At 44.5% G+C, this 27,423-nt stretch overlaps 1 protein-coding gene across 2 annotated transcripts in view; it reads right to left on the bottom strand.

The window, feature by feature from the left end:
* Window positions 1–27,423, bottom strand: part of PLPP3 (phospholipid phosphatase 3) — a 100,956-nt gene that overhangs the window by 17,065 nt on the left and 56,468 nt on the right. For both annotated transcript variants that reach the window (XM_078670124.1, XM_078670130.1), the window contains exons 4-5: window positions 26,810–26,867; window positions 4,963–5,139 (exon numbers count right to left, since the gene is read on the bottom strand). In XM_078670124.1, the coding sequence (XP_078526250.1) occupies window positions 4,963–5,139; window positions 26,810–26,867 (235 nt within the window). The remainder of the gene's footprint in view (window positions 1–4,962; window positions 5,140–26,809; window positions 26,868–27,423) is intronic.

Genomic DNA, 27,423 nt, shown 5'->3' with positions numbered 1-27,423 from the left:
TGCTTTTGCTCACAGAAAGATACCCATGAAAACCTGATTCAACCTAGTTTTAACTCTAGAAACAAAGAAGGTCTGGCACAAGGAACACCCATTTATGAAATCTAGGGGCATATTTACAAGTCCCTATCGCCACCATAAGGTCACTTTTTTTTATTTTGTGTTGGTGATACAGGATAAGCCTTGTTTACAGGACAGAGCTAAGCCACGTACCGTGGCTTAATGCTGCCTTGTAAATAAGCCCCCTTTCACGCTATACTTAGCATGAAAGGGCTGGGCAATGGGTGTTGCAGGGGGCGTTGTGCTGCAACATCCATTGATGTTGATTCTGCCGCATATTTACAAGTGTTGTGTAAATATGGGGCAGTGCCAAAACTAAGACCAGGGAAAACATGGTCTTAACCACAGGAAACAAGGAGAAATACTTTATTGTTGATTGCTTATGTGCAGGAAAGAACACCTTCCTGCACATACACAATCTTACCCTGCAACGCAGGCACCCTTGCTCAATGGTGTAAGAGTGCCTGCGTTGGCGCTAGACAGCTAAATTTAGCACAAGCGCAGGGTGAAACGCAGGGCTGCACCTTATTGTACTTTGTTTGCCTTGCCTAAAACCTGCCACATCTCCCCGATTCTTAGACGCTTGCACTGGTTGCCTATAAAACAGCGCATCCAATTTAAAACTCTATGCATTACTCATAGAATCTTGTATGGCTCCGGTCCACGAATTTTGCAAGGACTTTGTACCCTTTATGTCCCCACGCGCACCCTCCGCTCAGCGGATCTATCCCTTGCTGGCACAATCAAAATTCGGAGAAGTAGAGCTGGTGGCCACTCTTTTAGGTACCTAGCCCCGAAGCTATGGAATTCGATCCCCCTAAAAGCTCGGGCTACTACGAACCACACGCTCTTCAGAAAACAGATTAAAACTTGGCTGTTCTCTTCTATCTAGCTTTTTCTCACTGGCCGCGTTTCTGCATCTCCTGTTATGTCCATAAGCGCTGGGACGCCCCTTTGCTGGGGTAGCCATGCGCTATACAAGCAATACTAACATAACATAACATTGTTGTAAATACAGTGCAGCCCTGCGTTTCAGAAGTGGTGATGCTCGGCATTAAGATCCATCACTAGCTTGTACATATGCCCCTTATTTTTTGTTATTGTCTGTGTTCATCGACTGTAATCAACGGATTATCCTGAATAAACCATGCGAGCAGGGCCAAACATGTATTCAGAATTTCCAAATACTAATTGATTTGCCTGCACGTTCCAGTGACGTAAGTAAAGTAAAGTCCACATTTGTAAAGCGCACAATCACCCATAAGGGTCTCTAGGCGCTGGGGGCCGTCGGGAAGATTAAGCAAGCTATTGCCCAGAGTCACATGGTGCTGGGCTAACCTGCCGCCGGAGCCAGGGATCGAACCGTGGTCCCCAGATTCCAGCGTCAGTCGCCCTGGCCGCGGCGCCACACCGTGTGTGATGTAAAAGATGGGGAAACACATACAGATGTATTTACTCAACTGAATTCCAGGAAGCGGGTTCTCCAGAATCCATCTCCCTGACATAGTGAGGGGGTGTAGTATCATATACCTCCCTCTAGTCTTGATAAAAGGTTACATGAAGGAAAAAATGAATGCCTTACATCTTCTCTGTCAGGCAGATGACAATGACGAAAGCCGTAATGTTACTAAGCAATGCGCCACAATGCTGCCAAATAATTATGTGCAAAACACGAGCCAGTCTTTACTTTCCAAAGATCGCTCCAAATAGGGCTTGGAAACACTTTTGCTTCTCACACTGCCATAGTCACAGGCCCAGACTTGCTGGCACATGTCAGGCATTTGGTTAGAACAAGTTGGCTAGCCTTTTGCTCCTTTAAAAACGAAGTTAAGTCCGAGTCTGGCTAATGGTAATTGTAAGAAACGTTCATGTGCTGCGATTGGATACGCATTCATTTCCTTTGGGCTTTCACAAAAGCTGCAGCGAAACAGGAGGAAGTCTGTGTAAACCTATTAAACTTATGCTTTCCTCTTTCTGAAAACGTCATGTTTAGTGTAGACCTACCTTGCACGTGTTCTAAACAACAGTATTAAAGAAAGCCCATGAAACAAGCATTGGCAAAGCCAACAGGGATGGCCCAGGCAAGCTTGTTATTTATACTTCTTTTTTAGCAATCATAGCCAATAGGCATTAAACGCATTAAAGCAATAAACTATAAGAGTATAGAAATGACTAAAGATAGCATTCATATGTTTGCGGAAAAATCACATAAAAAGACCTATAGCTAAATGTATTAAAATAAATATATATATATATATATATATATATATATATATACATATATATATATATATATATATATATATATATATATATATATACATACATATATATATATAAACAAAACCCTTTCAGGCATAGAGTGATGCATAAATTATGCAAAAAAGAAGGAGAGAACTCTGGGTAGTTCTCAAGTTCTCAAGTTTAGGTGGAAAGCCAGCCACGGCCGGTGGTATGTGTAACTGCAGGGCGGTGATGAGGGAGGGGGAGGGGCAGGGTGGGGGGTTGTAATGTATGGATTACGGACTTTAACATGTAAGTAAACATATAAATAAATAAAACACATTTCGTTGTGTGCACTGCATCACCAAATGCGATGCAGTGCGCGCAACGAAATTCGTTTTATTTATTTATATGTTTACTTACCTGTTAATGTCCGTAATCCATACATTACAACCCCCCACCCTGCCCCTCCCCCTCCCTACATCACCGCCCTGCAGTTACACCTACCACCGACCGTGGCTGTGGAAAGCAGCTCCTGTTAGAGCACTCTCAACACCAGCGACACTCTAGATCTGCTCACCTCAAATGTCTGTTTTTCTATCAAAGTCTTTAAGCATAGGATTAGCACAGTGCCATCCACGCCGAGATAGAAAAGGACAAACTCTACCCAGAGTTCTCTCCTTCTTTTTTGCACATATATATATGAATATATCTATACCGGCAGAGATTGGTCAACCAGCCCTCGCGTTGAAGTAGACTATTTCCTGGGAGGATGTGCACGAGAAAAAAAAATGGCACCACTTGAAGTAAACAGAAATGATGTCTGAAGAGGGCAGAGTCAATGCCTGTTGATGTAGGCTGCTGTGGGCAGATGAGGAGAGCAGACCAAAAGTCCCTCTATGTATATATAGCTGTATATATAATTTCATTATACACTCTGCTTACAGAAAAACGTCTGAGAACTTGCCTGCTTAGTAGATAAGCACCCATGGCATGAGTCAAGGGTGATACAACCCCACAAAGCAAATGAATAACAGCTAGACATTATTAATGATGACTGTGCCTAAGAGAATGAGACGGTAGTCAACCTGAACACACGTCCCTCATCACTAGAAGACAGATAGAGGAGGCTGCAGGGTCCTGTGGTGAAATATTTTCGTGGGGAAATAAATAGAAGGAGTACAGTGTCCTGTGCTGCATGACACAAGAATCATAAACAGTGCAATTTAGATGCATAAACGTTTCGTAATAGTGACTCTGGCAGTCCTCCTTGTCGTGCATAACACGTAGGTGGCGAATGCTGTCAAATTTAAGAAATAGGGTTATCCGAGCCTGATTCAGCGGCTATTGTGAAACGTTTATTCATTTAAACTAATAAAACAGAAATAAGTCTAATACTGCTTATTTCTGAATACTGCTAAGTATTCCACATTTGACTGAGTTTTACTTGAAGCATGTACCATGTAATACCCTTGAAGGGAATATTATTCGTTTGCCTTAAAGAATTTACAAAATGTAATGAGCGAACACTTTGGCAGGTTCTTCAATAAGATTTGAGAAAAAGGAATAACATTTATTTTTCTGAAATGAGGTAGCAGTAGATCTCATACGATTTGGGGTCGTAAACATATTATAACCCGTACTATATATGCATTGATATGCACAATTGATATATAAGAGTGGGCCCCCATCAAGTAATAACATTGTAAATCTATTTCAGGCTCTCGTTGATGGCATCTTTAGAAGAAATGTTTGCAGCTGGGCTCTATTCTTATCTTATGCACTTTGACTGGAGCAAATTTGATGAGCGATGATTATTACCTTAGCTGTAAATTTTTATTTGGTCTTCGCGGTTTCAGGGGTGCCTGCATGTTTGATTGGAGAGTGTTGTGCTTGTAGTTTGCCTTACATGGGAAAAGCTGGGTGTGGTGCATTAAGTACTGATGAGGTCTGGTCATGCCTCAGCACACATGTTGCCATAGTTGCATAGGCTGTGGTTTATAGGGTATGTGACAGCACTTGTTATTCTTCAATGTATCGGCATTATGAGTCCTCACATGGTTGGCGGACATCCTACTGTAAGGGCCACTGGAACTATGCAATTTTGAGGCTGCGGTGTTTTCCACATTATTATGGAATGCCTGTATTTGCCATATAATCCATCATCTTCAGAATAATCTGCAGAGTTCAACAAATGATTTGCTGCTGAAAGTTGAAGAACCTACACCCTTGCTCGACAAATAATAGTGGCTGGCATATGCATGCTTCAGAGAGACAGACTATGCTTCTTTCTTACTAATAGTGCAACCAACATGAGAAAATGGCATACACATATTTCTGCCGCCTCTTCTCCTGGCTAGCGGGAACCTACTGGTTGTGTGCCCAGGCTGGCTCTTAGTCAAAGAAGATCCACTGCCAAGCCACCATCTTACTAAACGCCATGCTTAAATGAAAAAGCATAATTTCAGTTTTTACCTGTCGTAAAGAGCAAATGCAAACAAATAGCCTTGCGGACAGATGCTCGCTGTGCTCTAACTGTGTGGCGAGGCCTGTGGCCACATAACAAGCCATGGTACGATGAACACCTCTTTATGCACTTCTGTCAGCAGCTCATCTGTTACTCCTCCAAATACTAATTCCAGAAGTCAATACATTGGTATAGAAAAGTGGGAGGATACTTACTATGCAATAAGCCACCATGGCTCCTTGTACGAATCCGGCGAGCACATCGGAGGGGTGGTGCTTGTGGTCGGACACGCGGGACAGCCCGGTGTAAAACGCCAGCATCAGCAGGGTAAACTGCAGAAGAGGACGCAGTAGGCGGGCACCTCTCCAGGTAAATCTGGCCTGCAGATACAGCTGTGGAAAGAGGAGGTGAGAGACATTAATAGAGATACCTGGTTACTACTTGTTACTATTTTCTTGTGGAGAAGGCAGTACTTTCACACTGACGTTTCTTAAAAATGCAAGCCTTCCATTTCATAAACCATTATTTTCACATTATTAGTACAAAACCGCAGTGATGACTTTAGAAAAAAAGATAGGTTGCAGTGACATCACTGAGGAAAGGGGTGGGCACAGGATTGACACCTGCCACTCATGAGAAACGATAAATCCCAGCTCAGGAATTGAAGACTCGTGAATGACGTCAAACGCGCATTGTCCACTAGCAGTTATCACTTTCTTGCTTCCGCTGTAACTGCGGCACCGCCCTCTCTTGTTAGATTCCTGTGGGAACCGGAGAGGCAGACTGGAAGGGGCACAGGAAGAATGAAGCCTTCTGCCCACAAATCAAAGCCCGTCGAAGGAAGGCAGCCCAGGAGCGCGCATGGGTGTGGCTGTGCACTCCGAGCAGACAGCTACCTTCCTGAGGGCGAGGAAGGAAGTGGGGCAGGTCCGGACAGGCTGGGACGTGGCTATAGGTCAGACATTCCTTCCTTTCCCTGCTGCCTCTAAGGATAGCAGGCTTTGTTCATGGGAATGGCAGAATGTCTCTAAAAAGACAAAGTCGGATCGCAGAGTCTTTTACAATAAACCGCACCTGACTAAATGGCCTTTTTATGTACAGTAACCTTAAGCTATCGGTCTATTAAGCACAAGTTTCCCCTATTCACAGCACATGAATTAGCTGCTCTTCTGATGACCTGGGGGTGAGCAGCTGAACATGAGGCCTGAAATAAGAAACACAATGGAACAAGAAACACACATCTTCCCAACTGGAACCCTCACACACATGACATTTAGTAAAATCACTAATTAAAAGTAACATCCATGCATTCTTCTTTTAAAGCCCTTGACAGATTTAAAAGTGTGTTTCAAAAGAACCATACGAGCTCGCGTAGACCGCCATTTTAAGAGCCCATGACTATCAATAGCCGGCTTTCTGGACCCAAGTCTAAGATCCGCAGCTATGCTTAAACAAAATGGCCTCAGTGCGGTGGGTTCATCCGGGACATCACAGCCACTGTGACTTTACAGCAGCTACTACTACTCTGCTGGGACTGTGTATTCACCAATTATCAAGCAGCAGGTCAAATCACAACTCAGGAGAGAAGAATATGTCGACTAGTCAGAAGGAGGTATACATTATGAAAACCCCCAGGGTGGACAGATTAGGAGGTAGTTGGTCGGTTGCTAGCATCTTCTGAGAGGTGTGAGTATGGGTGTTTTTATGCATTAAGACTCTGAGACTCTACGATGGAAGAATGTTTTTTCCTTAAAGGTGGACATTGGGGTTGCATTTGCCACAGGTATGCAACATGCAAAGGACACACCTAAGGCTGAGTAGATCGACTTTACGCCTAACTTTTGATGGGAGGCTACATGAAGCAGTGCAGGTCCAATCACTGTGAGTAAATTATGACCTCATCGAAAGGTGGGTGCAGGTTTGCTATAATGTTTTTTGCATTGTCATCTAGAGTGGGAGTCGGAAGTCTGAAACCTGTGAATTGCGACACCCCTAACTGCCCAGGGTCACATTTTCTGCAGGAATCACAATTCTGTCCCACTTTCTCTGATAAATTACAAAAGGCAGTTATTGCGCCCACTTACTATAATGTAATATAAAGGCAATTGTTGTTATAGTCTTGTACATTTCCAGGGCTGTATGACTAGGCGTTACTAAATCCCAACTCAATGTGCACATTTGACCAGTCTCTGAAGAATTCAGCAGACATATTTGCTGGCAGATTTACCTTACTAGCTTTCTTATGCATTGTGGTTGTAAAGATTTGTGATTTTCATGTCCTCATAATGTGCATTGATGGTGATTTATCATGAGCAAAGCCAACCAACTGTAGTTTAATTATTGTTATGAATTGAATGGATTGTCCTATCGGACAGGCATTGCTTCTACAAGGGCAGCAATCAACCTATTACTTTTTGTCAAAAGCTTAAGTATTGTTGTCCTGTACTTCAATATTTCCTGGTGTTTTCTGGTTCTCCTCGACTTACACTCTGGACTTCAAAGTTTTTTGTTATTTTTTTAGTGTTTTCCTCACTTCTTTAGCATCATTCCCGAATTTTAGGTGACTTGTGAACTGGAGCTCTGAAACATGCTTTCAAATCCAAAGGTGGATAAAAAAGAATCTGAAGATGGTGACCATGCACTGGGTCATTGTCAGCATACGTACGACTGGTGTCATATGGGGATGACTAAGTCCACCTAGTGGTTGACGCCCAAAAGAAAAAAATAGGGACAGCCATACCCGACCACTAGATGGTGGGACAATACACAGCATGGAAATCCACAAAAGATGTCCCTCGTGTAGTCCCTTAAAAGAGGTGGAAGCTTTCACCTAACATCCAATAGAAGAAGGTGATACTAAAATATTCAGAAGGGCTAATCCAAGTTGAGATTGACAATGTCTCAAAGCAGTGGCTGAAGGTTCCTAAGTCAACCTATCCAATCTCTGAAGGAGACTGGACCAAAGCCCTTTAGAGCATTTATAAAACACAGCATTTGCTAAGACTTCTGCAAGCACCATTATGTGTCAAACCCTAAAATAGTCAAAATGATCTATGGAACTAGAAGTATTCTTAAATTATCTACTTGGCAGTGACTCCTGTGATTTATAGATTATTAGAGCTATTCAAAGACATTATTAACATTCTGCAATTTGTGATACAAAATAGAATGGTATTAAAAAGATTAGCTGATCAGATAGATTGCACAGATAGCACACAGGCGACCAGGGTGCCCAGTTCTTTTCTAATCTGCCTTCACCTTAATAGCAGGTTCCTCATGTCACACACTCATTTAGTAAGGCACTTGATACCAAAACTTGTGCCCTCAAGTAAATAAATTAAAAAAGCTGGCTTATCTGGAACGGCAGCTGTGAAGTGTAACATTTACCGTCTGTGGTTTGTTATACAATTCATGTTTGATGCTGAGCACGTTTTTAGGTCCTATTTGACTGGGATTTCAGTAAAGAGCTAGTCTAACATCCGATTTCTGCCCGTCTCCGAGCTTGTTTACATGGCTCCGAGTTTAAGCCGGTGATAAGGCTGCAGGCCTGGCTGTCCTGCAGGCCTCCACCCCAGAACAATTGAGATTGCAATCAGCCCAGCGTGGCACGTAACTAATCTGGTCTGCTGGAGAATGCCAAAGCAAGTTACAATCGCGCTGATCCCTTTTCGTGTGAGAGGAAATTGTATTAGCAGATGGTTAATGGCTACAGGGCCAGAGGCAGACAGGGCAGCCACCGACGATCCACCGACGAGTTTTTAATTAACAGCGTTAAACAGGCAGATTTTTCATTAATGATGTAGGGACACGCGTAGCATCACACACAAGGAGAGAGAGTGTGTGTGTGTGCGTGTGCGTGCGTGTGTGTGTGTGCGTGTGCGTGCGTGCGTGAGTGCGTGCGTGTTGGGGCTGTATAGTGGGATGATGGGGAGATGCGGGTGGGGCAGAGCTCAGCAGAAATTAGGAATGTTTATGTAAAAAAACAGGTATCACGCAGGCAGGATAGAGGAGGATAGACCATGAGACTGTATCCTTTGCACAGCAAACCAGGTCGCCGTGTCCTGTGCACAGCAGACCAGGTCACCATCACCTTATCCTGCGTACAACATACCAGGTTACCATATCCTGTGCAGAGCAGACCAGGTTACCATCACAATATGTTGTGTGCAGCAGACCAGATCACCGTATCCTATGCACAGCAGACCAGATCACCGTATCCTATGCACAGCAGACCAGTCACCGTATCCTATGCACAGCAGACAGGTCACCGTATCCTATGCACATCAGACCGGGTCACAATATCCTGTGCAGACCAGGTCACCGTGTTCTGTGCACAGCAGACAGGTCACCGTATCCTATGCACATCAGACCAGGTCACAATATCCTGTGCAGACCAGGTCACCGTGTTCTGTGCACAGCAGACCAGGTCACCGTATCCTATGCACAGCAGACCAGGTCACCATCACCTTATCCTGTGTACAACAGACCATGTCACCATATCCTGTACAGAAGATACCAGGTTACCATATCCTGTGCAGAGGAGACCAGGTTACCATATCCTGTGCAGAGGAGACCAGGTCACCATCACAATATGTTGTGCGCAGCAGACCAGGTCACCGTATCCTATGCACATCAGACCAGGTCACAATATCCTGTGCAGACCAGGTCACCGTATCCTATGCACAGCAGACCAGGTCACCGTATCCTATGCACAGCAGACCAGGTCACCATCACCCTATCCTGTGTACAACAGACCATGTCACCATATCCTGTGCAGAAGATACCAGGTTACCATATCCTGTGCAGAGGAGACCAGGTCACCATCACAATATGTTGTGCGCAGGAGACCAGGTCACCGTATCCTATGCACATCAGACCAGGTCACAATATCCTGTGCAGACCAGGTCACTGTGTTCTGTGCACAGCATACCAGGCCACCCTATTGCAGTAGTAGGACTGCAGTAGCACAGGTGCACACTACACTAAATGTGCATCAGTTCATGTCTGCTGCCTGCAGGCATGAGCTGTGGTGGAGGGGCGGTCCTGGGGCCTCATCCTAGGGCCTTCAAACTTTCAAAGCACGCAGGGCTGGGGTACCCTTCTACACAGCCTGACTGTACAGCTCCAGCCTTCTTTCTAGCTCTGTGCCAGTAAACATTTAGCCTGGCCTCAGGGGGATTTCCATACTAAGCAACCCCTCACCTCGTTTTTGGTCTCCACTTTCTAATTCTAAGAAAGACATCACTCCATTTAATGTTTTTTAATGGAACCATGCAGTTTCTGGTAGTGATTCCATGGTTTTCTTGCACCCGTTCATACCAGAGAATGCCCCCATTTCAAAACAGTGATGTCTCACAGCACCCTCCACATGTGCTCTTCTGGAAGGGATCTTGCAGCCCTTCCTCTAATATCAAAATGTGAGGCCCAATAAAATCATGGTGTCATTTGTTCTGGTTTCACACCTCATTCCACAACGGTATTCGTTTCAGGTAGCGAGTTGCTTCACTAATCTTCGAGCAGTATCTCTTCCTTCTCAAAAAACACAGGTGATGGACAGAATGTAGAACAATGTCATACATTCACCCCAGTACAAGGATCTGGGCCTAAATCCATCGTTTTTTTGCACTCCACACCACCCTGGGTTAGACACTGGCTATATGCAAATCAGCTCTGACCCTGTGCCTCATGGGAACAGTCCAGTCCGAACTACCAAGCCATGTCTTTCCCAGACCGGAATCAAGCATCCAAGGACCCGTTTCTGGCTATCAGCCTTCATTCAGCCTGGATAGCTTGACTCCAGTGGTGTGGAGAGCCTGGGACTCACGTCTGAGCATCCCCAGCCCACTCGGGGTGAAAATTGCAAAAAACACAGTTGATGGACAGAATGTAGAACAATGTCATATATTCACCCCAGTACAAGGATCTGGGCCTAAATCCATCGGTTTTTTGCACACCACACCACCCTGGGATAGACACCGGCTATATGCAAATCAGCTGTGACCCTGTGCCTCATGGGAACAGTCCAGTCCGAACTACCAAGCCATGTCTTTCCCAGACCGGAATCAAGCATCCAAGGACTGGTTTCTGGCTATCAGCCTTCATCAGCCTGGATAGCTTGACTCCAGTGGTGTGGAGAGCAGTATCTCTTCCTTCTCATCCAGTAGTGGAGGACTATTCCCCTGAGGCAGGAACAGCTCTTGTGTCAGCGCACATTTGTGGGAGCTGCCTGCATTCTTCTTTGGTCCACTGGAGCTTCTCACTTGTGGAGAGAGTGGATCTCAGCCCAAGCTGGTCTCAAACCGCAAGGGCATCACCGATAAAAACCTAACATAATGTCAATTTTTAACTGATATGAGTTGATGTTATTTTTTTCAATAGTATATTACTTCTAAACGGCAAGGACAGCCTTAGATCCATCATGTATGTATGTATGTATATATATTGTTTTTCACAAAAGTATTTTGGCCTTCAAATTTGTGTTATTAAACTCGCAGACCCTGGAGATTTGCTAATTGTCACTGGTAAATACCCACCGTTGAGTTTCAGAGGTTCGAAGGAAAAGCTCAAACTAACAAACTCAAAAGCTCAAACTAACACCTCCTATTCTCAGCCCCCACTACCCTCCTGTCTCCCCCACTGTCTTCAGCCTTCACTCACTCTTTTACCCACCGACACCGTCTCCCACTGACGTCACTACCTATGCCTCCCACCTACCGCCCCTTTCACCTACTTCACCCACACCCCTCGCCCACAAAAAGGCCCCCACTTTGAATGCCATCCCACTCGTTAGCACTGCAGAACCCTCCAACAACGCCAGCTTATCCACCCCCTCGATACCCTGCCTGCTCTCCAACTCACTACTCAACGACTCTACAATGGCTCTCATCACAAACCCCATCCCCAATACACCCCCTGACCAGACTTTATCCACCCTCCAGCAAGTCAAAGAGGATATTCTACAAATCAAAAAAGATGTCCACGCAATCAAAGAGCTTCTCTCCTCACAGCCCAGTCTACCTCCCACCATCCCTCTACCCTACAATCGACGCACCCTCCCTACATACCCTCGCCTCCAACGACACCCGCGCTGGCCGACTATCCCCGTTCGCACTAACGCCCACCGCCCCCGGCGTGTCCTCAACCCATTGTCGGACTGTGAATTATGCTCTCTACTACGCTCCTATGGCCCAGGTCCGGTAAAACACACATCCAACGCACACATCCCCATACCCACAATTCTTACAAACCCTCTGAGGCTCCCAACACTCAACAATAGAGGTTCCGTCCCTAACAACCTCAGAAAAGTTCCCCTCACACTAGAAAGCTCGACCACCCTTCTCTCTCCCAAACTCAAATGCATCCTACTCAACTGCAGATCGGCCCAGAGACACTCCTCCGACATCGCTGATCTCGTCTCAGCTAGGGATCTGGACCTAGCCATTCTAACGGAAACGTGGCTTACTGAAGCCTCTACCCCGATTATGGACATACTAGTCCCCCCCAACTAATCACATCACTTCGTGACGCGATTCCCAGCACTATAAAAGGGACGCGTAGGGAGAGTGCTAGTAATTCCTACTTGCACGCATTTTCACCCTCCTGAGGCGGAAGCCGGGAGGTCTCTTACCCTTCTACTGCTTTTAATTGATTTTAAAAATTAAAAAAATTGTGTATGTGCTTAATTGCTACACCTGACCGGAATAGGTGTTTCATGATCCCTCTGTGACTTCCCTTGCGCTCAGTGGCGCCTCAGACCCCTGTTTCCCCCGTTATCCTTGATCCGGACCTGCTCTCGGCCGAGTATTGACGCCGAGAGCAGAGCACCGGTTTTGGCGGCCATCTTGGGTCGGTCTCACTTCGTGACGCGATTCCCAGCACTATAAAAACGGGCAGGGATGACTCCGCGCAGCGGACGCGGTCAGCGGGCGCGCCGGATCTGCGCCGGAGTCGTGCCAGAGTCATGCCCGTTTGCGCCCGTTCGCGCACAGTCGGGCCTAGGGCCAAAATCCCCTGATGCTAGTTCCTTAGGTCCTATACTATACTCCCGCTCACAGTTACTTACGCTTATGAGGACACTCCCATCATCTTGCAGTCATTCGATTGACCTAAGCCTCGGGCCCTCCTCCTGTAATAACTGCCCTTTCAGTGCCACCGAGGCCGTTACCAAAACGACGCCAGTAGAAGAAAAGAAGACAGCAGACACTGCTCTAAAGATGGCACTAGTTAATTGCCGCTCTTTGCCAAGGCACGCCACAGAAATAGCTCTTCTGATTGAAGATCTAAACGTGGATGTTCTGTTTCTAACAGAAACGTGGCTTGGCCCGTCCTCTGGCCCCGACATCATACAGGCCTTACCCGCCGGATACCTGATCCAACATAAAGACCGAGAAATTAAAGTTGGCGGAGGGATCGCCATTTTGTATAGGGAACACCTAACCTGCCGCCTGACTAACACGACTATCCAAGATTGTGAGAGCACATTATTTTCTATCTCCCACTCTCCTGAACAATCTATTTCCGGACTTTTAATTTATCGCCCCCCCGGCCCGATTGGCCAATTCATAGAAGGACTAACCGAAACCATTCTGGACTCGGCCACTAAGGTATCTAATTTTATATTATTAGGAGACTTGAATCTCCATTTTAATAACCCTTCGGACACCATCGCCATGGAATTAACTAAAGACTTAGCCGCATGCCAACTCAACTTGATTGTTCAACACCCCACTCATTCCAAGGGCAATCTTTTGGACCCAATTTTCTCCAATGTCGCGAATCTGTCCACATCTGTACCTTATTCTATCCCCTGGTCAGACCATATGGTAGTACCATTCATATGGAAAATGAACAGACCTTGTACCAATCAGCCCCTCCATAAAATTCTAGGTAGGCGCTGGACAAAGTTAGAGCCTAACGATTGGATAGACTCATTGAAACAGAGCGAACCCATAAATGGTCAAAATATTGACAAAGCCAACACTGATTTTAATCAATGGATAGAACAATCATCAGACAGTGTGCTTCCTAAAACACGCATCGCTAAGAAAAAAGGTCCGAATAAACAGCCCTGGTTCAATCCAGAGCTGAGACTCCTTAAACAGGAGTGTAAACGAGAAGAAAGACAATGGCGGAAACTTTTCAATGAGGAGAAAAAAATCAAGTACAAACTCACTATCAAGAAATACAAGAGGGCACTCAATGAAGCCAAATCCACCTTTTACGCCGAAAAAGTTGAGAAATCTGCCAATGCTCCGAGAGAAATGTTTCAAATTGTAAAAACATTGATCAAGGCCCCTGACCCCCCTACATCCGACTTCTCCCCGGAAGAATCCGGTGCTCGTTGTAATGATTTAGCAAATTTCTTTGCCACGAAAATTGAAACAATTCTACTTTCCCTCCCCCCACCCTCAGAAGTAGCGCCCAACCCTCCATCGAGGGACGATACTAATCCCACCTCACCCCGTTTAGCATTTTTTCACCCCCTCAGTGACAAACTTTTCCCCTCCCTTTTCAACTCCATAAAGAGTGGCTCCCCTCTTGATCCCGCTCCTATGTCCATTTTGAAACTGGTCCTTCCCCATGTCAGTAGAAATATCATTGATCTTGTTAACAGCTCCTTGGACTCTGGGATAGTCCCTCAAGATTGGAAACTAGCCATGGTAAAGGCCTTGTTAAAAAAACCAAACCTCAACCCTGAAGATTTCTCTAATTACCGCCCCATTTCCCTTCTCCCCGGCATTAGCAAGCTGGCCGAAAAGTGGGTCAACAAACAACTGGCATCATACTTGGAGTCTCAAAACCTGCTCCATCCTACACAAACAGGCTTCCGAAAGGGACAGGGAACGGAGACAGCCTTGCTGAGGGTGGTTGAGGTATCCAGGAGGATTCTGGACGCAGGTGGCAGTGCGGCCATTATCCTCCTGGACCTCAGCGCCGCCTTCGACACGGTTAATCACCGTGTCCTACTCGCCCGCCTAGAGAGAATTGGAGTTACAGGCAAAGCTCTCGTATGGCTTGAATCTTTTCTCAGTAACAGATTCTTTAAAGTCTTCTCAGACACCAACTGCTCCCTCCCAATACCATTGCAGTGTGGGGTGCCACAGGGTTCTTCCCTCAGCCCCACACTGTTTAATGTGTACATGGCACCCTTGGCAGAGGTAGTAGCCCCTTTCGGAATCCAATTGGTGAGCTACGCTGACGATACCCAGCTGGTAGTCTCACTCACCCAGGCAGACCCCCCTCAAAACAATCTCTGTAGCTGCCTGGTTGAAGTCGCAGGATGGATGGATGCCTCCCAATTAAAACTGAATGGAGGAAAGACCGAGCTGATGTTGCTCGGAAGAAAGGCCTCCTTTGACACCCCCTCCATGTGGCCTCCCTGTATGGGACCCGGACCCACCCCCAAAGCGGAGATAAAAAGCCTAGGGATCTGGCTTGACACAGAGCTCTCCTTTAAAACTCAGGCGAAAAAGACAGTGGCTACGTGCTTCGGTCTAATAAAAACAATCCGGAAAATTCTCCCCCAGTTGCCGGAAACTGCGAAGAAAACCATAGTCCAGTCCCTCATTCTTTCTAGGCTGGACTATGGGAATGCTCTCTACCTAGGAGCCCCCGCCTCAGTGATCCGCCAACTGCAGATAGCTCAAAACTCTGCAGCAAGGCTACTCACCGGAACCAGCCGTCGTATCACCGCAGCCCCTGCATTAAGGGCCTTACATTGGCTCCCCATAAAGGAGCGAATCCATTTCAAGACCCTCTGTCTGGTCCACAAAACACTTCAGGGGAACGGCCCCCCCATTTTGAAGGATATGATCAAACCATACATTCCAACCAGGCACCTTCGGTCCAACCATCAAAACCTCCTCATAACGCCCAGGACCAATAAAGCCCGGTCTGGGGACCGCCTTTTCTCCCGAAATGCAGCAAAACTATGGAACGCCCTACCATTATCACTCCGTCTAGAACCCAGCCTTCTGATGTTCCGAAAACAACTAAAAACTTCATTGTTTCCCAGGCCATAAACCATCCTTCTCTTTTTCCTAGTCTCTGCATCAACTTCCATCTTTTTTAAGCGCTGGGATGCTCCCGAGTAGCCATGCGCTATATAAGAACCTTCCAATTCCAATTCCAATTCCATCATTAGGCTGGACAGGTCTCCTGGCAAGACGGGCGGGGGAATTGCATGCATTTTTAGGAGCAACCTCTCCGTTACTAAAATCACCCCCCCCTCCTTCCCCTCCAGTGAACTCCTCTGCCTCGACATCACCAGCGAGGGCAAACAAGCTTGTGCTTTACATCTCATCTATCACCCGCCTGGTGACAACCTCATATTCACCCAACAACTCATGGACTTGATCACTTCCAATGCCGGTCGGCAAACAACCCAAGTCTACCTGGGTGACTTCAATCTACACTGGAACGATCAGAAAGACACAGTGGTGAATAGTCTCAAAACTTTCCTTAATGCGCTTGACCTCACCCAAATATGCGATAGACCAACACATGACAAAGGCGCGATACTCGATCTCATCATTGCCAAAGAGAACTCAACACAACTGGAGGCGATTCAACCCTGCGACTGGTCGGATCACCACATTATTACCTTCTTTATCAATGAAAAAGTGAAACCTATCCCAGCTCAACCAATCAAATCCAAAACATGGAAAAGGGACATGAAGAACCTTAACCCCTCTACCCTGCCCCCCCACATCGGCAATCTCCTCCTTCCCCCTTCAGGTGCCTCGGATGTTCAAACACTGATGGACCACTACCTTGACGCTATGAACACAGTAGTCAATGAAGTCGCCCCACTTCAACTGAAGAGAGTCTCCACCAAAACTTCTAACCCCTGGTATGATGATAGTCTCAATGACGACAGGCGTAATATGCGAATGGCAGAGCGCACCTGGAGATCGGACCCTTCAGCACTGCACCTCAAAAGGCTTAAAAACAAAAGAAACGCCTACTTCAGGAAAATAAAGCGCACAAAGGCTGGCTTCTTTAGCCGTCAGTTGGACCAAGCAAAAAACAGGCCAAGAAAGCTGTTCGAACTAATCAAGACCCAAACAAAGACCCAACCCCTACAATCAAACAGCACAACAGGCAACACCCCACACTGTGAAGCCTTCTCTGCTTTCTTTAAGCTAAAGACTGACAACATAAGAAATGACCTCATCTTGGATGTAAGTCGATTCCCCAACAACACCAGAATGTCTTACACTCAACCTAAAAACAAGGCATCTTGGCTGTACTTCGATACCTACTCGGAAGATGCAATACGCAAACTGCTCTGCACCTTGAAGCCCTCTAATCACCTCACAGACCCTCTACCTGCTAATGCTGTAAAAGACTTCATCCCCTTGCTCCTCCCTCTCTGGACCAAAATCATCAACAGCTCCCTGCAACAAGGCCTCATACCGGACTCCCTCAAGGTGGGGCAAGTCACGCCTATACTCAAGAAACCTACAGCTGATCCGTCTGACCTAAACAATTACCGGCCCATCACCAATATCCCCACCCTGGCCAAACTGCTGGAAAAATGTGTCCAACTACAACTAACTAAACACATTGACCAATTTGACCTCCTCAACCCTCATCAATCAGGCTTCCGAGCGAAACATAGCACGGAAACAGCTAAGACACACATAATTGATGACGCCCTCCAAATTCTTGACCGCAATGAGTCCTGCCTCCTCATCCTTCTTGACCTCTCGTCAGCATTTGACACGGTCAAACATGAGAACTTGCTGGAGCTGCTAAGCACTAGAATGGGTCTATCGGGAACTGTTCTCAAATGGTTTTCGTCCTTCCTTCACAATCGATCACAGAAGTTCAAGATCGACAATGTGCTATCCACACCTGTGCCTGCAGATCTAGGCGTCCCACAAGGATCCTCCCTCTCCCCCACACTGTTCAACCTCGTCATGGAACCGCTCGCCACCTTGCTCCAAGCTTCCAATGTCCAATTCCATATGTACGCCGACGACACACAACTCTACCTAAAGCTACAATCTCCGGAAGATATCAAACATCTGAACTCCACGCTTATTAACACTCAATCTTGGCTGGCAGATAATCACCTCAAACTAAATGCTCTGAAAACCGAGTTCCTACTCATCTCACCCCCGACGAAAACTTCCACCACCCAAACATGGCTCAATAATCTAACAGCACTCAATGTCCAACCTACCATAGTGGATTCGGCGAAATCCCTAGGCATCACACTCGACGCCAAGCTCGACATGCAGCAGCACGTTAGCAAAGCCACAAAAGCAGCTAATTTCCAAATCAACACATTGAGGAAAATTAAACCTTTCCTCCCTGCCGAAGACTTCCAAACTGCTGTACAAGCTCTAGTCATCCCTCGAATAGACTACGGAATTGTGGCCCTCAGCGGACTCCCGCTATCCACAACAGCACCCTTAAGAGCCTCCCTGAACGCTGCCGCGAGACTCATTACTGGCTCAAGAAAATATTCGCATATATCCCCAGACTTAAAGTCTCTAAAATGGCTGCCTTTTGAAGCCAGAATACAGCTAAAAATTGCAGTTATGACACACGCGGCCGTGCACCACAATGCACCCAACTACCTCGCTCAAAAGTTGTCTATCTCAGGAGGTTCGAGGTCCAATAGAAGCACAAAAAACCTACTCCTGAAACCTCGTAGATTCCGGAAAGAGAAAACATACAAGCGCTCCTTCTCTGGAATGGCACCCAGGATTTGGAACGTGCTCCCGCCTGAAACTAGGCTGATCTCCTCCACTGCACTCTTCAAGAAAGAGGTGAAAAGCATCCTCCTGGCCAAGATCTCCTGAACATGATTGGTGCTGGATCAGAGACTCTGCATTGCTCTGTATCACTGCTCACCTTGTCCTCTGGCACTATACTTCTAACCTGATGTTGTCACTACCAATATATGTTACACGTTGATTCACTCTCCAGATGCCCTTACTCAGTGGTCTCGCTACACTAAGACTTTGGTATAAGCCATCCACACACCCAAGGTACACATGAACACCCCTGTAGTGGGATCAATGACTTGTGCCATCTTATATTACTTGTTTACCTGATTGTATTGTGATATGTTTCATGTATGTCACTATTACCCCACCATGTTAGTGACTACTATTTTGCTCCCATTGTCTCTGTTCACTCATGTTTCATGTATGTCACTATTACCCCACCATGTTAGTGACTACTATATTGCTCCCATTGTCTCTGTTCACTCCTACTGCCCCCTCCCTGTCTTTGTGAAGCGCTCTGATATCCGTAAGGATCTGGTTCGCGCTATATAAAACTCTGAATAAATAAATAAAATAAATAAAAATAAACAAGCTAAGTAGTGTAACTTTGTAAACATGAAGTTTCCACCAAAAGTGCAAGAAATATATGAAAATGTTGGGAACGACAAAGCCCTTTTGCATAATGATTGAGATCTCAATTCACACTGCTACTCTCTGTTGCAGCAGGAAGCTCCTGTAATTGGTAATTGTTATCATAAAGGATAGGAGTTTTATCTTGATGGAAGTCCAGCGATTTAAGAACTTGTTAAAATACTAAGAAGAAAAAAAGGAATTTTAATGCTACCTTATTGCACTCAAAACTGAAATTGCCAAACTACAAAAAAAGAGCAATGAGCAAAGCTTTTTATCTTGATGGAGCCACTACAAATCTATTAACACTAAAAAAGATTTCACTCGTGGCCAACCAACATCATTTTTAGGAATGTGTACATTTAGTTCTCTTTTCAAAGGAGAGGGTGGTTGTCAGCCTCACACAATATAAGCTGAAGTAAAGTCAGTCAACCATATCGGTGTTCGTTGTCCAAACATGTTTTTAGTTTTTATTGAGCATTCTAAGAAGCTTTCCTTGCTTAGACCCACTGAAGCAAAAGGCCTCTGGGGGTTTCGTTTAAGGTTTGCACTCCTCACCTGCTGTTTCTGCCTTAATTCCGGAGGTAAAGCACTTGATAAAAAAGCTCGGAGGGTATTAGGGAGAGCACAGTGATTGTTTCTTTGTAAATGCCTCTAAAACATGTAAAGACCGCTCTCCTCTTATTGAATCTAAGAAGAAACCTGCATAGAAATGCTGCCAAGTGTGACCACACGGAATCACTTGCTGTTTTCAATTCTTCATTTAAGATGTTGTCTTCGATGTTTCACTATTCTCGTGACGAAGACATATTATGATGACAAAATTGTCTTACCAGTTTCTATATATGCGGAACTAATTAGAAATGTGGACTTCAAATTTTGTTTGCTAAAAACGTGATATTTGTAACCACTCTTTTAGGGCTGACATTAGCCAAGACCCTTTGGTTTTACTAAAATTACATACTTAAAACACTTAGTTATAGGGGCTTATAGGCAGCCTTCTTCAACCTTTGGTCTGTTGTTGAGTCACTCACACATTTATTCAACCCACTACAGTTGATAGTTTGAGGTACTTAGTCTGCCCAATACCTTCTCTGTAACTGACAGCATTCTTTCTTTTCACAAAGAGAACATCCAAGTTGTTCTCTTAAGTGCAAGAGAGGACTGTGGCAATGTGTGATTTTTAAGTACAAAGGATATTTTTACTTGCAGCTAGGTTGCTTTATTACATATACATATGGGCAGGGGCGTGGCAGCCCCTTCTCCAATAAAGTTTTACAAAAACCCTTACAAAATAAAATATGCATCAGCAAAGCCAAAAGGTCGGCAGCTAATGCCCGGTTTATTGGTCTTGCCAATGCTTGTTTTACGTTCTCCCTGCTAAAATACCCAATCACTCTGGAGCAAAAATGTGGACCTCTAACACAATATAAATAGACCCCTTTACTGCTCTGGCTAAAAGACTAGATAGAACAAGATGTCCCACACACAAGAATTTACAGCTGTGGTTTCAAATCAAAGTTAGATTACAAATGTCTCTGATTCATAAATCTATGTTTGAACTCGACCAAATTAACTCAGACTGCATTTTGCCTTGCACAAACATTGATATTGCTAGTTACTATGATTATTGTTGCCCTCATTTTAGGAAAGAAAACAGCAATTTATGGCTGGTCCTTGGATGAGGAAAGGCTAAGCAGCTATCTAGCGAGTGCACAGCAAGGGGGAGGGGCAGCTTTGTGATGCTAGCATCAAAGGTGATGCACATACTGGAGGTGGTTGGTAGGGAGACCACCCCACTCCAGACCAAGGACAACGCTTCCAGTCCTGAACTGTTTGCCTACAAATCATTGATTTCAGGTGTCAGTCTAATTAGTGTAATGGATGCAAAACAAGATTTAAACTCCAAAAATGTATATGGACTGGAAATAGTTTCAGTAATGACCTGGCTGGAGGGGACACCCTACTCGCGGGGGAGAGACATGAGGTCAAAATATCACAACCTAAGGTGGCAAAAATGCCTTGCACCATGCCGCCTACTGAATTTTAGGCCCTGAGGTCTGAGAAATGGCCCGCCTGAACCTCCACAAACATAACATTTTAGCTCTGCAGTGTGTTGGTAATGACATGTCGTTGGTTGCAGATTTCGGGAAGCAGGCTTTATTTTTACTTCAAGTAGACGAACATGTGCAACGCACCCAACAACTTTGCGCATGTACACAAGGTCAATGCTCCCAGCAACCAATTCCTGTCCTGGGCTACATCTGTTCTCCATTTTCATATCTGTTGGCACTTACAGAAAAAGTGCAGCTCCAATTTCTGAAGTTCTTGCCCCGTCCCATGTGACCATCACAATCACGTAGGCAGCCGTTCCCAGCAAAAGTGCAAACGGTCTCCGCATTTTAACAGAGCTCTGGGGCATTTAAACTTAGCGCAGCAATTTTCTTTCAATTTCAGACGTATAAGTTCCAGTAGTGATTTTTTTGCCATCACGGAGGAAAATACAGAGCGCCAACCACAAGGCATTAACTCCAACCAAAACGACTTAGAGGCGGCCTTAAAATGCTGGTTGTGGGTGAAGGGCAGACAGGCCTCAGACACTGAACCGTGCCAGTGATAGCAGAAGAGGGGTGGGAAAATTCCCGAAGACTGAACATTAAGCTCACATTCAATCAGACATATTTATATTATTTTAAGAAAATGATATAGCAAGGATAGAACTCCGCGGATCACTGGGAGCTACAGAGACGACATTTTCATTGTAGCGGGGTAATCTTAAATGTTAGTGTGGTCCACTGAACACTATGGGGGCTGGTTGAGAACCACTGCTGAAAGCAGAACATGAAAGAAAGAGAGGGCGGAAGCTTTCAATCATGGAAGAAAGACTAGAAAGAATGCTGCATTTCCCCCCTACATAACTAATATTTACATGTGGACCCCTATACGACTCAAGCCACGGACAGAACAAGTCATTTGTCTGGGGTCACACAATGCTGAATGGTGAAATACCACAGCCAGGAGTAGAGCTCAGGTCTGGAGAATCCAAATCCAGCTGTTTAGCCCTACACTGTGCTAAAAAAGGCAGGATGAAACATGCCTTTAATTACAATCTATCACAAGTACTCAACGTAGAATCTTCGGAATTGCACACTCTCCTCTTCAGCTGAGATATATCTGAATCTTTTCAAAGAAGGGGGTTGCTGCCTAGGTAAGTCATTTGCACTTTTTTAAGTTTCGTTTAGCATGTCATTTTACAGGTGATGACTAATGTGAAAGGCATCCTTTTGATAGCACTTCTCCGATACCAGCAATTTCCCACGCAGATCTGAAGGGCCTGTTTGCATACAAATGTATCCATTCCATATAACTCGTGTTCCACGTGATTGCTGTACATAACGGATGGGATCAGAGTTAGAAAGTTTTGGTCGAAATTTAGAGAAAAAAAACATACATACATGTCCTTGTTAGATAAAATGTTTGCTTAATTTTTGGACATGTAGCTGATTTACTAAAAGTACAGCGTACAATGCTGAACATCATAATATTTTTTGCGAAAGTCCCCATTCACTTGAGCATTAAATAGTCCACGACTATAGAAGTAGAAACCAGTTTGCTTAGACTGTGATCTTCTCTGGACTAGTCGGAATTTCATACTCTATTTTATATCCCTGGCATAGTTTCTTCAGATAAAAAAAAAGAGTCAAAAAGCCACATCACAGAAGAAGTGCAGAGAGCGAACTTTACCTTTTTCCAGGATGGGAGAAATCGGATATTGAAGTGGGTTGGACCAATGCAACTTGTAAAACAAACGTTGTTGAAGCCAATAGGGCTGAATGTAATCTAACATATGTGAATTACCACATAAGATGGTAGACACATGGGAGTGAGCCAGCAGGAGGGGGCACAGATGGCTAAAGTTGTAAAGTAGTCCCTCATACAGTTCAATGAAAGTACTCGAGTGGATCAGAAGGATAAATCCAAGCAGCCAATAGCATTGGTTGAGAGAGGAATACTCCACGGAGGTGAGCCAAGATGTAATTGGCAAGGTCTCCAGCCAGTGGCTGTAAGAGGCTGGTAAAAGAAGGGCAAAGTGCAAAGAGGTAGAGCCAATGCACATTTACTGTAAGCAATAGGCCTGTTTGATAGCAGCACTGTCAAAACACAGACAGAAAACAGCCACATGAAGTATTTTAAGTTCCATTTTAGTTTTAGATATGTTTCAGAAAAAAAGGTAATTTAAAAATTAATTAATTAAGGTTTGCTACAGTGTCCAAAATACATCCAATCGGCAGAAGCAAATACATGTATGTGCTTTGTCAGAAAATAATGTGCCCAGGAGAAGCGATGAATACAAAACAGGAACACGTTTGTGCAACAGAAAATATAAACACATTGCAGGTGAAATAATACTTGCTTTAAATTCTATACCAGTACAATGGATACCCTGATCAGAATCCCCGTGCCAGAACATAAAATAACATCAGGATTTCTGACATGACTTTAAAGTGCTAGTGATTTCAGGTTGCAATTTGCATTTTACAGGTTGCTGCCAACAAAATGGTGTGCTTCTCATTTTATACCACTGTGTTTCTAGTAAGATCAGGGAGCACTACGGTCACATTTTCAAAGTACAGAGACTCCTAAATGATTCCACTGGTGACAGTGCCACAGCATGCCTGCCCATCAGCTCCTCGCTGTTATCTGTGGAAGGGGGTGTTGCACTAAATGTCCCTGTATCTATGCTCCAGAGGAGACTAGAGTCTCAAAAAACAGATATTCTTAACGCCCTAGGCACATTTCTGACTCTCAGCGGGGGGGGGGGGGGGGGGGTAAATGCCACCTCTTGATAAACCACCAAAAGGTTTGCCATTGGCTGACTAAGACCTCAGAGCTCAGCTATATTCAGTGTTGGATAATATATCATGGTTCCCATTGTCCTTGGAAACTTTATTAAAAGGTGAGGCATATCCTATGACAGTGAAGCATATATTTTATGATGTGGAGGGTGGCAGATTATCAATTATCCTGTTTAATTTCTTTCTTCGAAGGCCGCAGAGGACATTTGAAGTGATATCTATTGGGGTTGTAAAACGTCATACAATTGCTCTCTCAGGGATCGAAAAAAACATTAAATACGTCCATGGGTTCTGAGGACTTACTGCTCCATTTGTGATAGTTTCCTACCCAATCAAGACTAGAAAGCGCGGACAAGATGATCGTGTTGGGCCGGTGGTGTAATGGGAAGGTAAGAGAGGATGGAGGCAGTGGCTCACATACCCATGTACAGGTCACACAGGCAAAGGTGATGATCATGCAGCGACATGTGCCCATTATAGGCCCAAGGCTTACACTATCCATAGTCTGTGGAAGCGTGATCAATCCCTGTAGAGGTATTGCTCTGGAACCAGCCAAATACCAGTTCTAGCATTTGGCTGAATGGTGGAACTAGAGGCGCGGTGAGGAACCAGGGTAGAAATGATCGCGGACATACCCCAAATCCCTGAATCGAGGTCCTCTATGGTCACATGGATGCAGTATTGTCACTTGGAAGGCCAGTGATGCCACTCAAACAGCATTCAGTTACAGACTAACACACAATGCCTTAGTGCGTATACTGTAATCTGTGGTGTAAAACTGAGGAAGAAAAAACACACGGTACCTTTCAACACCATCGCTATGGAACAAATAATTCATTTGTGTATTTGCAATATTTCATAAAGGTGATTTGCATCGTCTTCATCACAATGCCATATCTCCTCAATATCATAGATCTAAGAATGATTGCCCTGTGTCGCAATTGTTTCAAACATTTTTTTTTATAAGAGTATTATTTAACTTAGATGATATCCAGGTGTATAAAAAAAACATTTGAAGTCATAAATAGTTTAAAGAATTTTTTATATGGGGGGTCATTTAACTAAAATGATCACTGTGCAAAGGGCGTTTGAAAAGACGTTTGCAGGTGAAGGGAGCTCAGACGACCCGCCCTTCTACTGAGCGCTGCCGCAGCTGCTGCATGTTTGAATGTACCTACAAGTTTGCATGGTTTCCTGAAACCTTACATAAAAGTCTATCAGGGCAAAAAAAGCATTTGATCTAGTGCAGTTTCTTTAACTCTTTCACTCATGGGCAACAGATTTACAAGCATCATTAGTAAAACTTTACAATAACATTATTCCTTTAAGTTTAGCAAATCATCTGTTAAGGGCCTGAATTCTGTGAAACCTCACAAAATCAGCTTAGGCATAATGAATGGTTTGACTCCCAAAGGGATCGTTAACCTTGATGTTTTAATTAAAGCTGCCGCCTCAAAGAATCTATAAATAGAAAAACCTTTATTTGCTCTTTGGGAACAGCCCTTGTAGGAAAGGGAAGTAGTGTTTTTAGTTAATGCACAGCACACAACCTGCATTTAGGTAGTGAAACAGCACAAATGTTATTACAATACTTCCGGGCCAGTAAAGCCACTCTGCAAACACTGAAAGTTTGTTAAATGTGTAAAGTTACTTTATATATATGTCTTTCACGTTCATTGCAACTGAATTTTCATTATAAAATGCCGCTGTTCGTATTTCTTTATCTAATCCACCAAACTACTCTCCCAAATCTGCAGTTTTTCTTTCTTTTTCCCTATTTTCTCCAGGAGCACAAGTGACCTCTTTCCACATTCTCCTTCAATGCTACAGTACGCCTTTCACCTTTTATAGTGTCTGGGTATTCCTGTGACAGCCTCCATTAACTCTAGTGTACTCCAAACACCTTCTTCAGTTAATGCCCGGATACTAATTTTAGCTTCTGCATTATTGCCAGATCACTGCATGCTTCACCTCCATTAACGAGGGGGTTCTCCTTCTACCTTCTCCTTTTAGTCAATTTGAATTAATGTCTGGGTTACTCACCCCACCCTTTCCCATGATTGGCAGGTTATGTGTTCCCGCATTCCTATCACTGTCCAAGTATTCATTCCACGATCTACATTAACGCCAGGGCACTCCTTACACTTTTGTCATCAACGGCGGAGTACTTCCAGGGGCATAACATAGGTGCCTGGGCACAGGAGTTGCCCCACCCTTCAGGGAGCCTCCACTTTTCAATCCAAAGTCTATGAATATCTGTGAGGTATGGGAGTGCCAGGGACCCTTCATTACATTCTGTAGGGGGTTCCATATTTTGAGTTATGCTGCAAGGGTATTCCTTTCAAAATATCAGAAATTCCACATTTCTCCTACCTCCTTCTTTATGAGTACAGTGTCATCCTTTTCACCACTATTGCCAAGCCACTACCTTTCAAAATCACCACTAATGCCAGGATACCCTTCTTTACCTTCTACAGTCCTGCTTCCATATGGTATTTTTACTTCAGAATTACTTTGCGCAGCATCTCCATCATGTCCAGTTACCATACAAAAATGTCTGTATTCTGTCTTCACCTTTTCCTCCACTCTCATCTCTCCCTATTAATGTAAGATCCTCTCTACATCTAAACGAAGCAGCATCAACCCCCTCCCTTCTCAATGCCAACAGGGCAATCTGTATGATTGATTTACACTGGCCACATCTTCACATGGAGATCCCATTATGGTCTTTGGAGCAGGCCAGTAACCCCATCAATAAATCTTTTTTTTTTAAATTCTAAAATCAGTGATTTACAGACAAATGAGAATCACTTGTGAAACAGTAAAACACTTACCACCAAATAAAGCATGGTGTACATGGAGAAGGATGCATGCCCGGAAAAGAAGGACTTTCTGTGACAAAAAGAAGAAACCACAGGTTGTCAATATTTTGCTTTTGGTCCTCATACCATACAGACAAGATACAATGGCAGCATAATATAGCAGTTAATTACAAATAAACGGGGGAGTGATTATTTAGAGAATACCAGTTATTTTCAGTAAAGAATTGGAAATAATTTCTAGAAGTTGAATTTGTGCTGTTTTCCTGGATTTAGTGGTAAACAATTAATGGACATCAATTTTTCTGTAAAGAAAATTGGCTTCAGCAATTTTTTTCAAAGTACCATTACCACTTCCCATAAATAAAAAATAAGTTGAATGCACTTTAGGCATTATTCTTTACTCTTTCACTCATAGGCAAAATGTTCAATTTAGTGACAGCACTACTGGGCCACGTCTGCTCAGGTGGGCTAACAGTCAAAACAGATGCTAAGAGGTGCTGTGTAAGAGGCTAGAGTTAATGCGCCTATTGATGTGGATGACCAGATGATTGCATGTTCCGATATCAGCAGGATCAAGGAGTGACTGTGTAAACCTGAGTTGGGCTGAGATAGCTTCTGCTATTGTA

This window comes from Lissotriton helveticus, chromosome 1_2 (genome assembly GCF_964261635.1).
Source record: "Lissotriton helveticus chromosome 1_2, aLisHel1.1, whole genome shotgun sequence".
Lineage (NCBI taxonomy): Eukaryota > Metazoa > Chordata > Amphibia > Caudata > Salamandridae > Lissotriton > Lissotriton helveticus.
The sequence above is the reverse complement of the archived record's forward strand: the minus strand, read 5'-3'. Positions and strand labels throughout refer to the sequence as shown.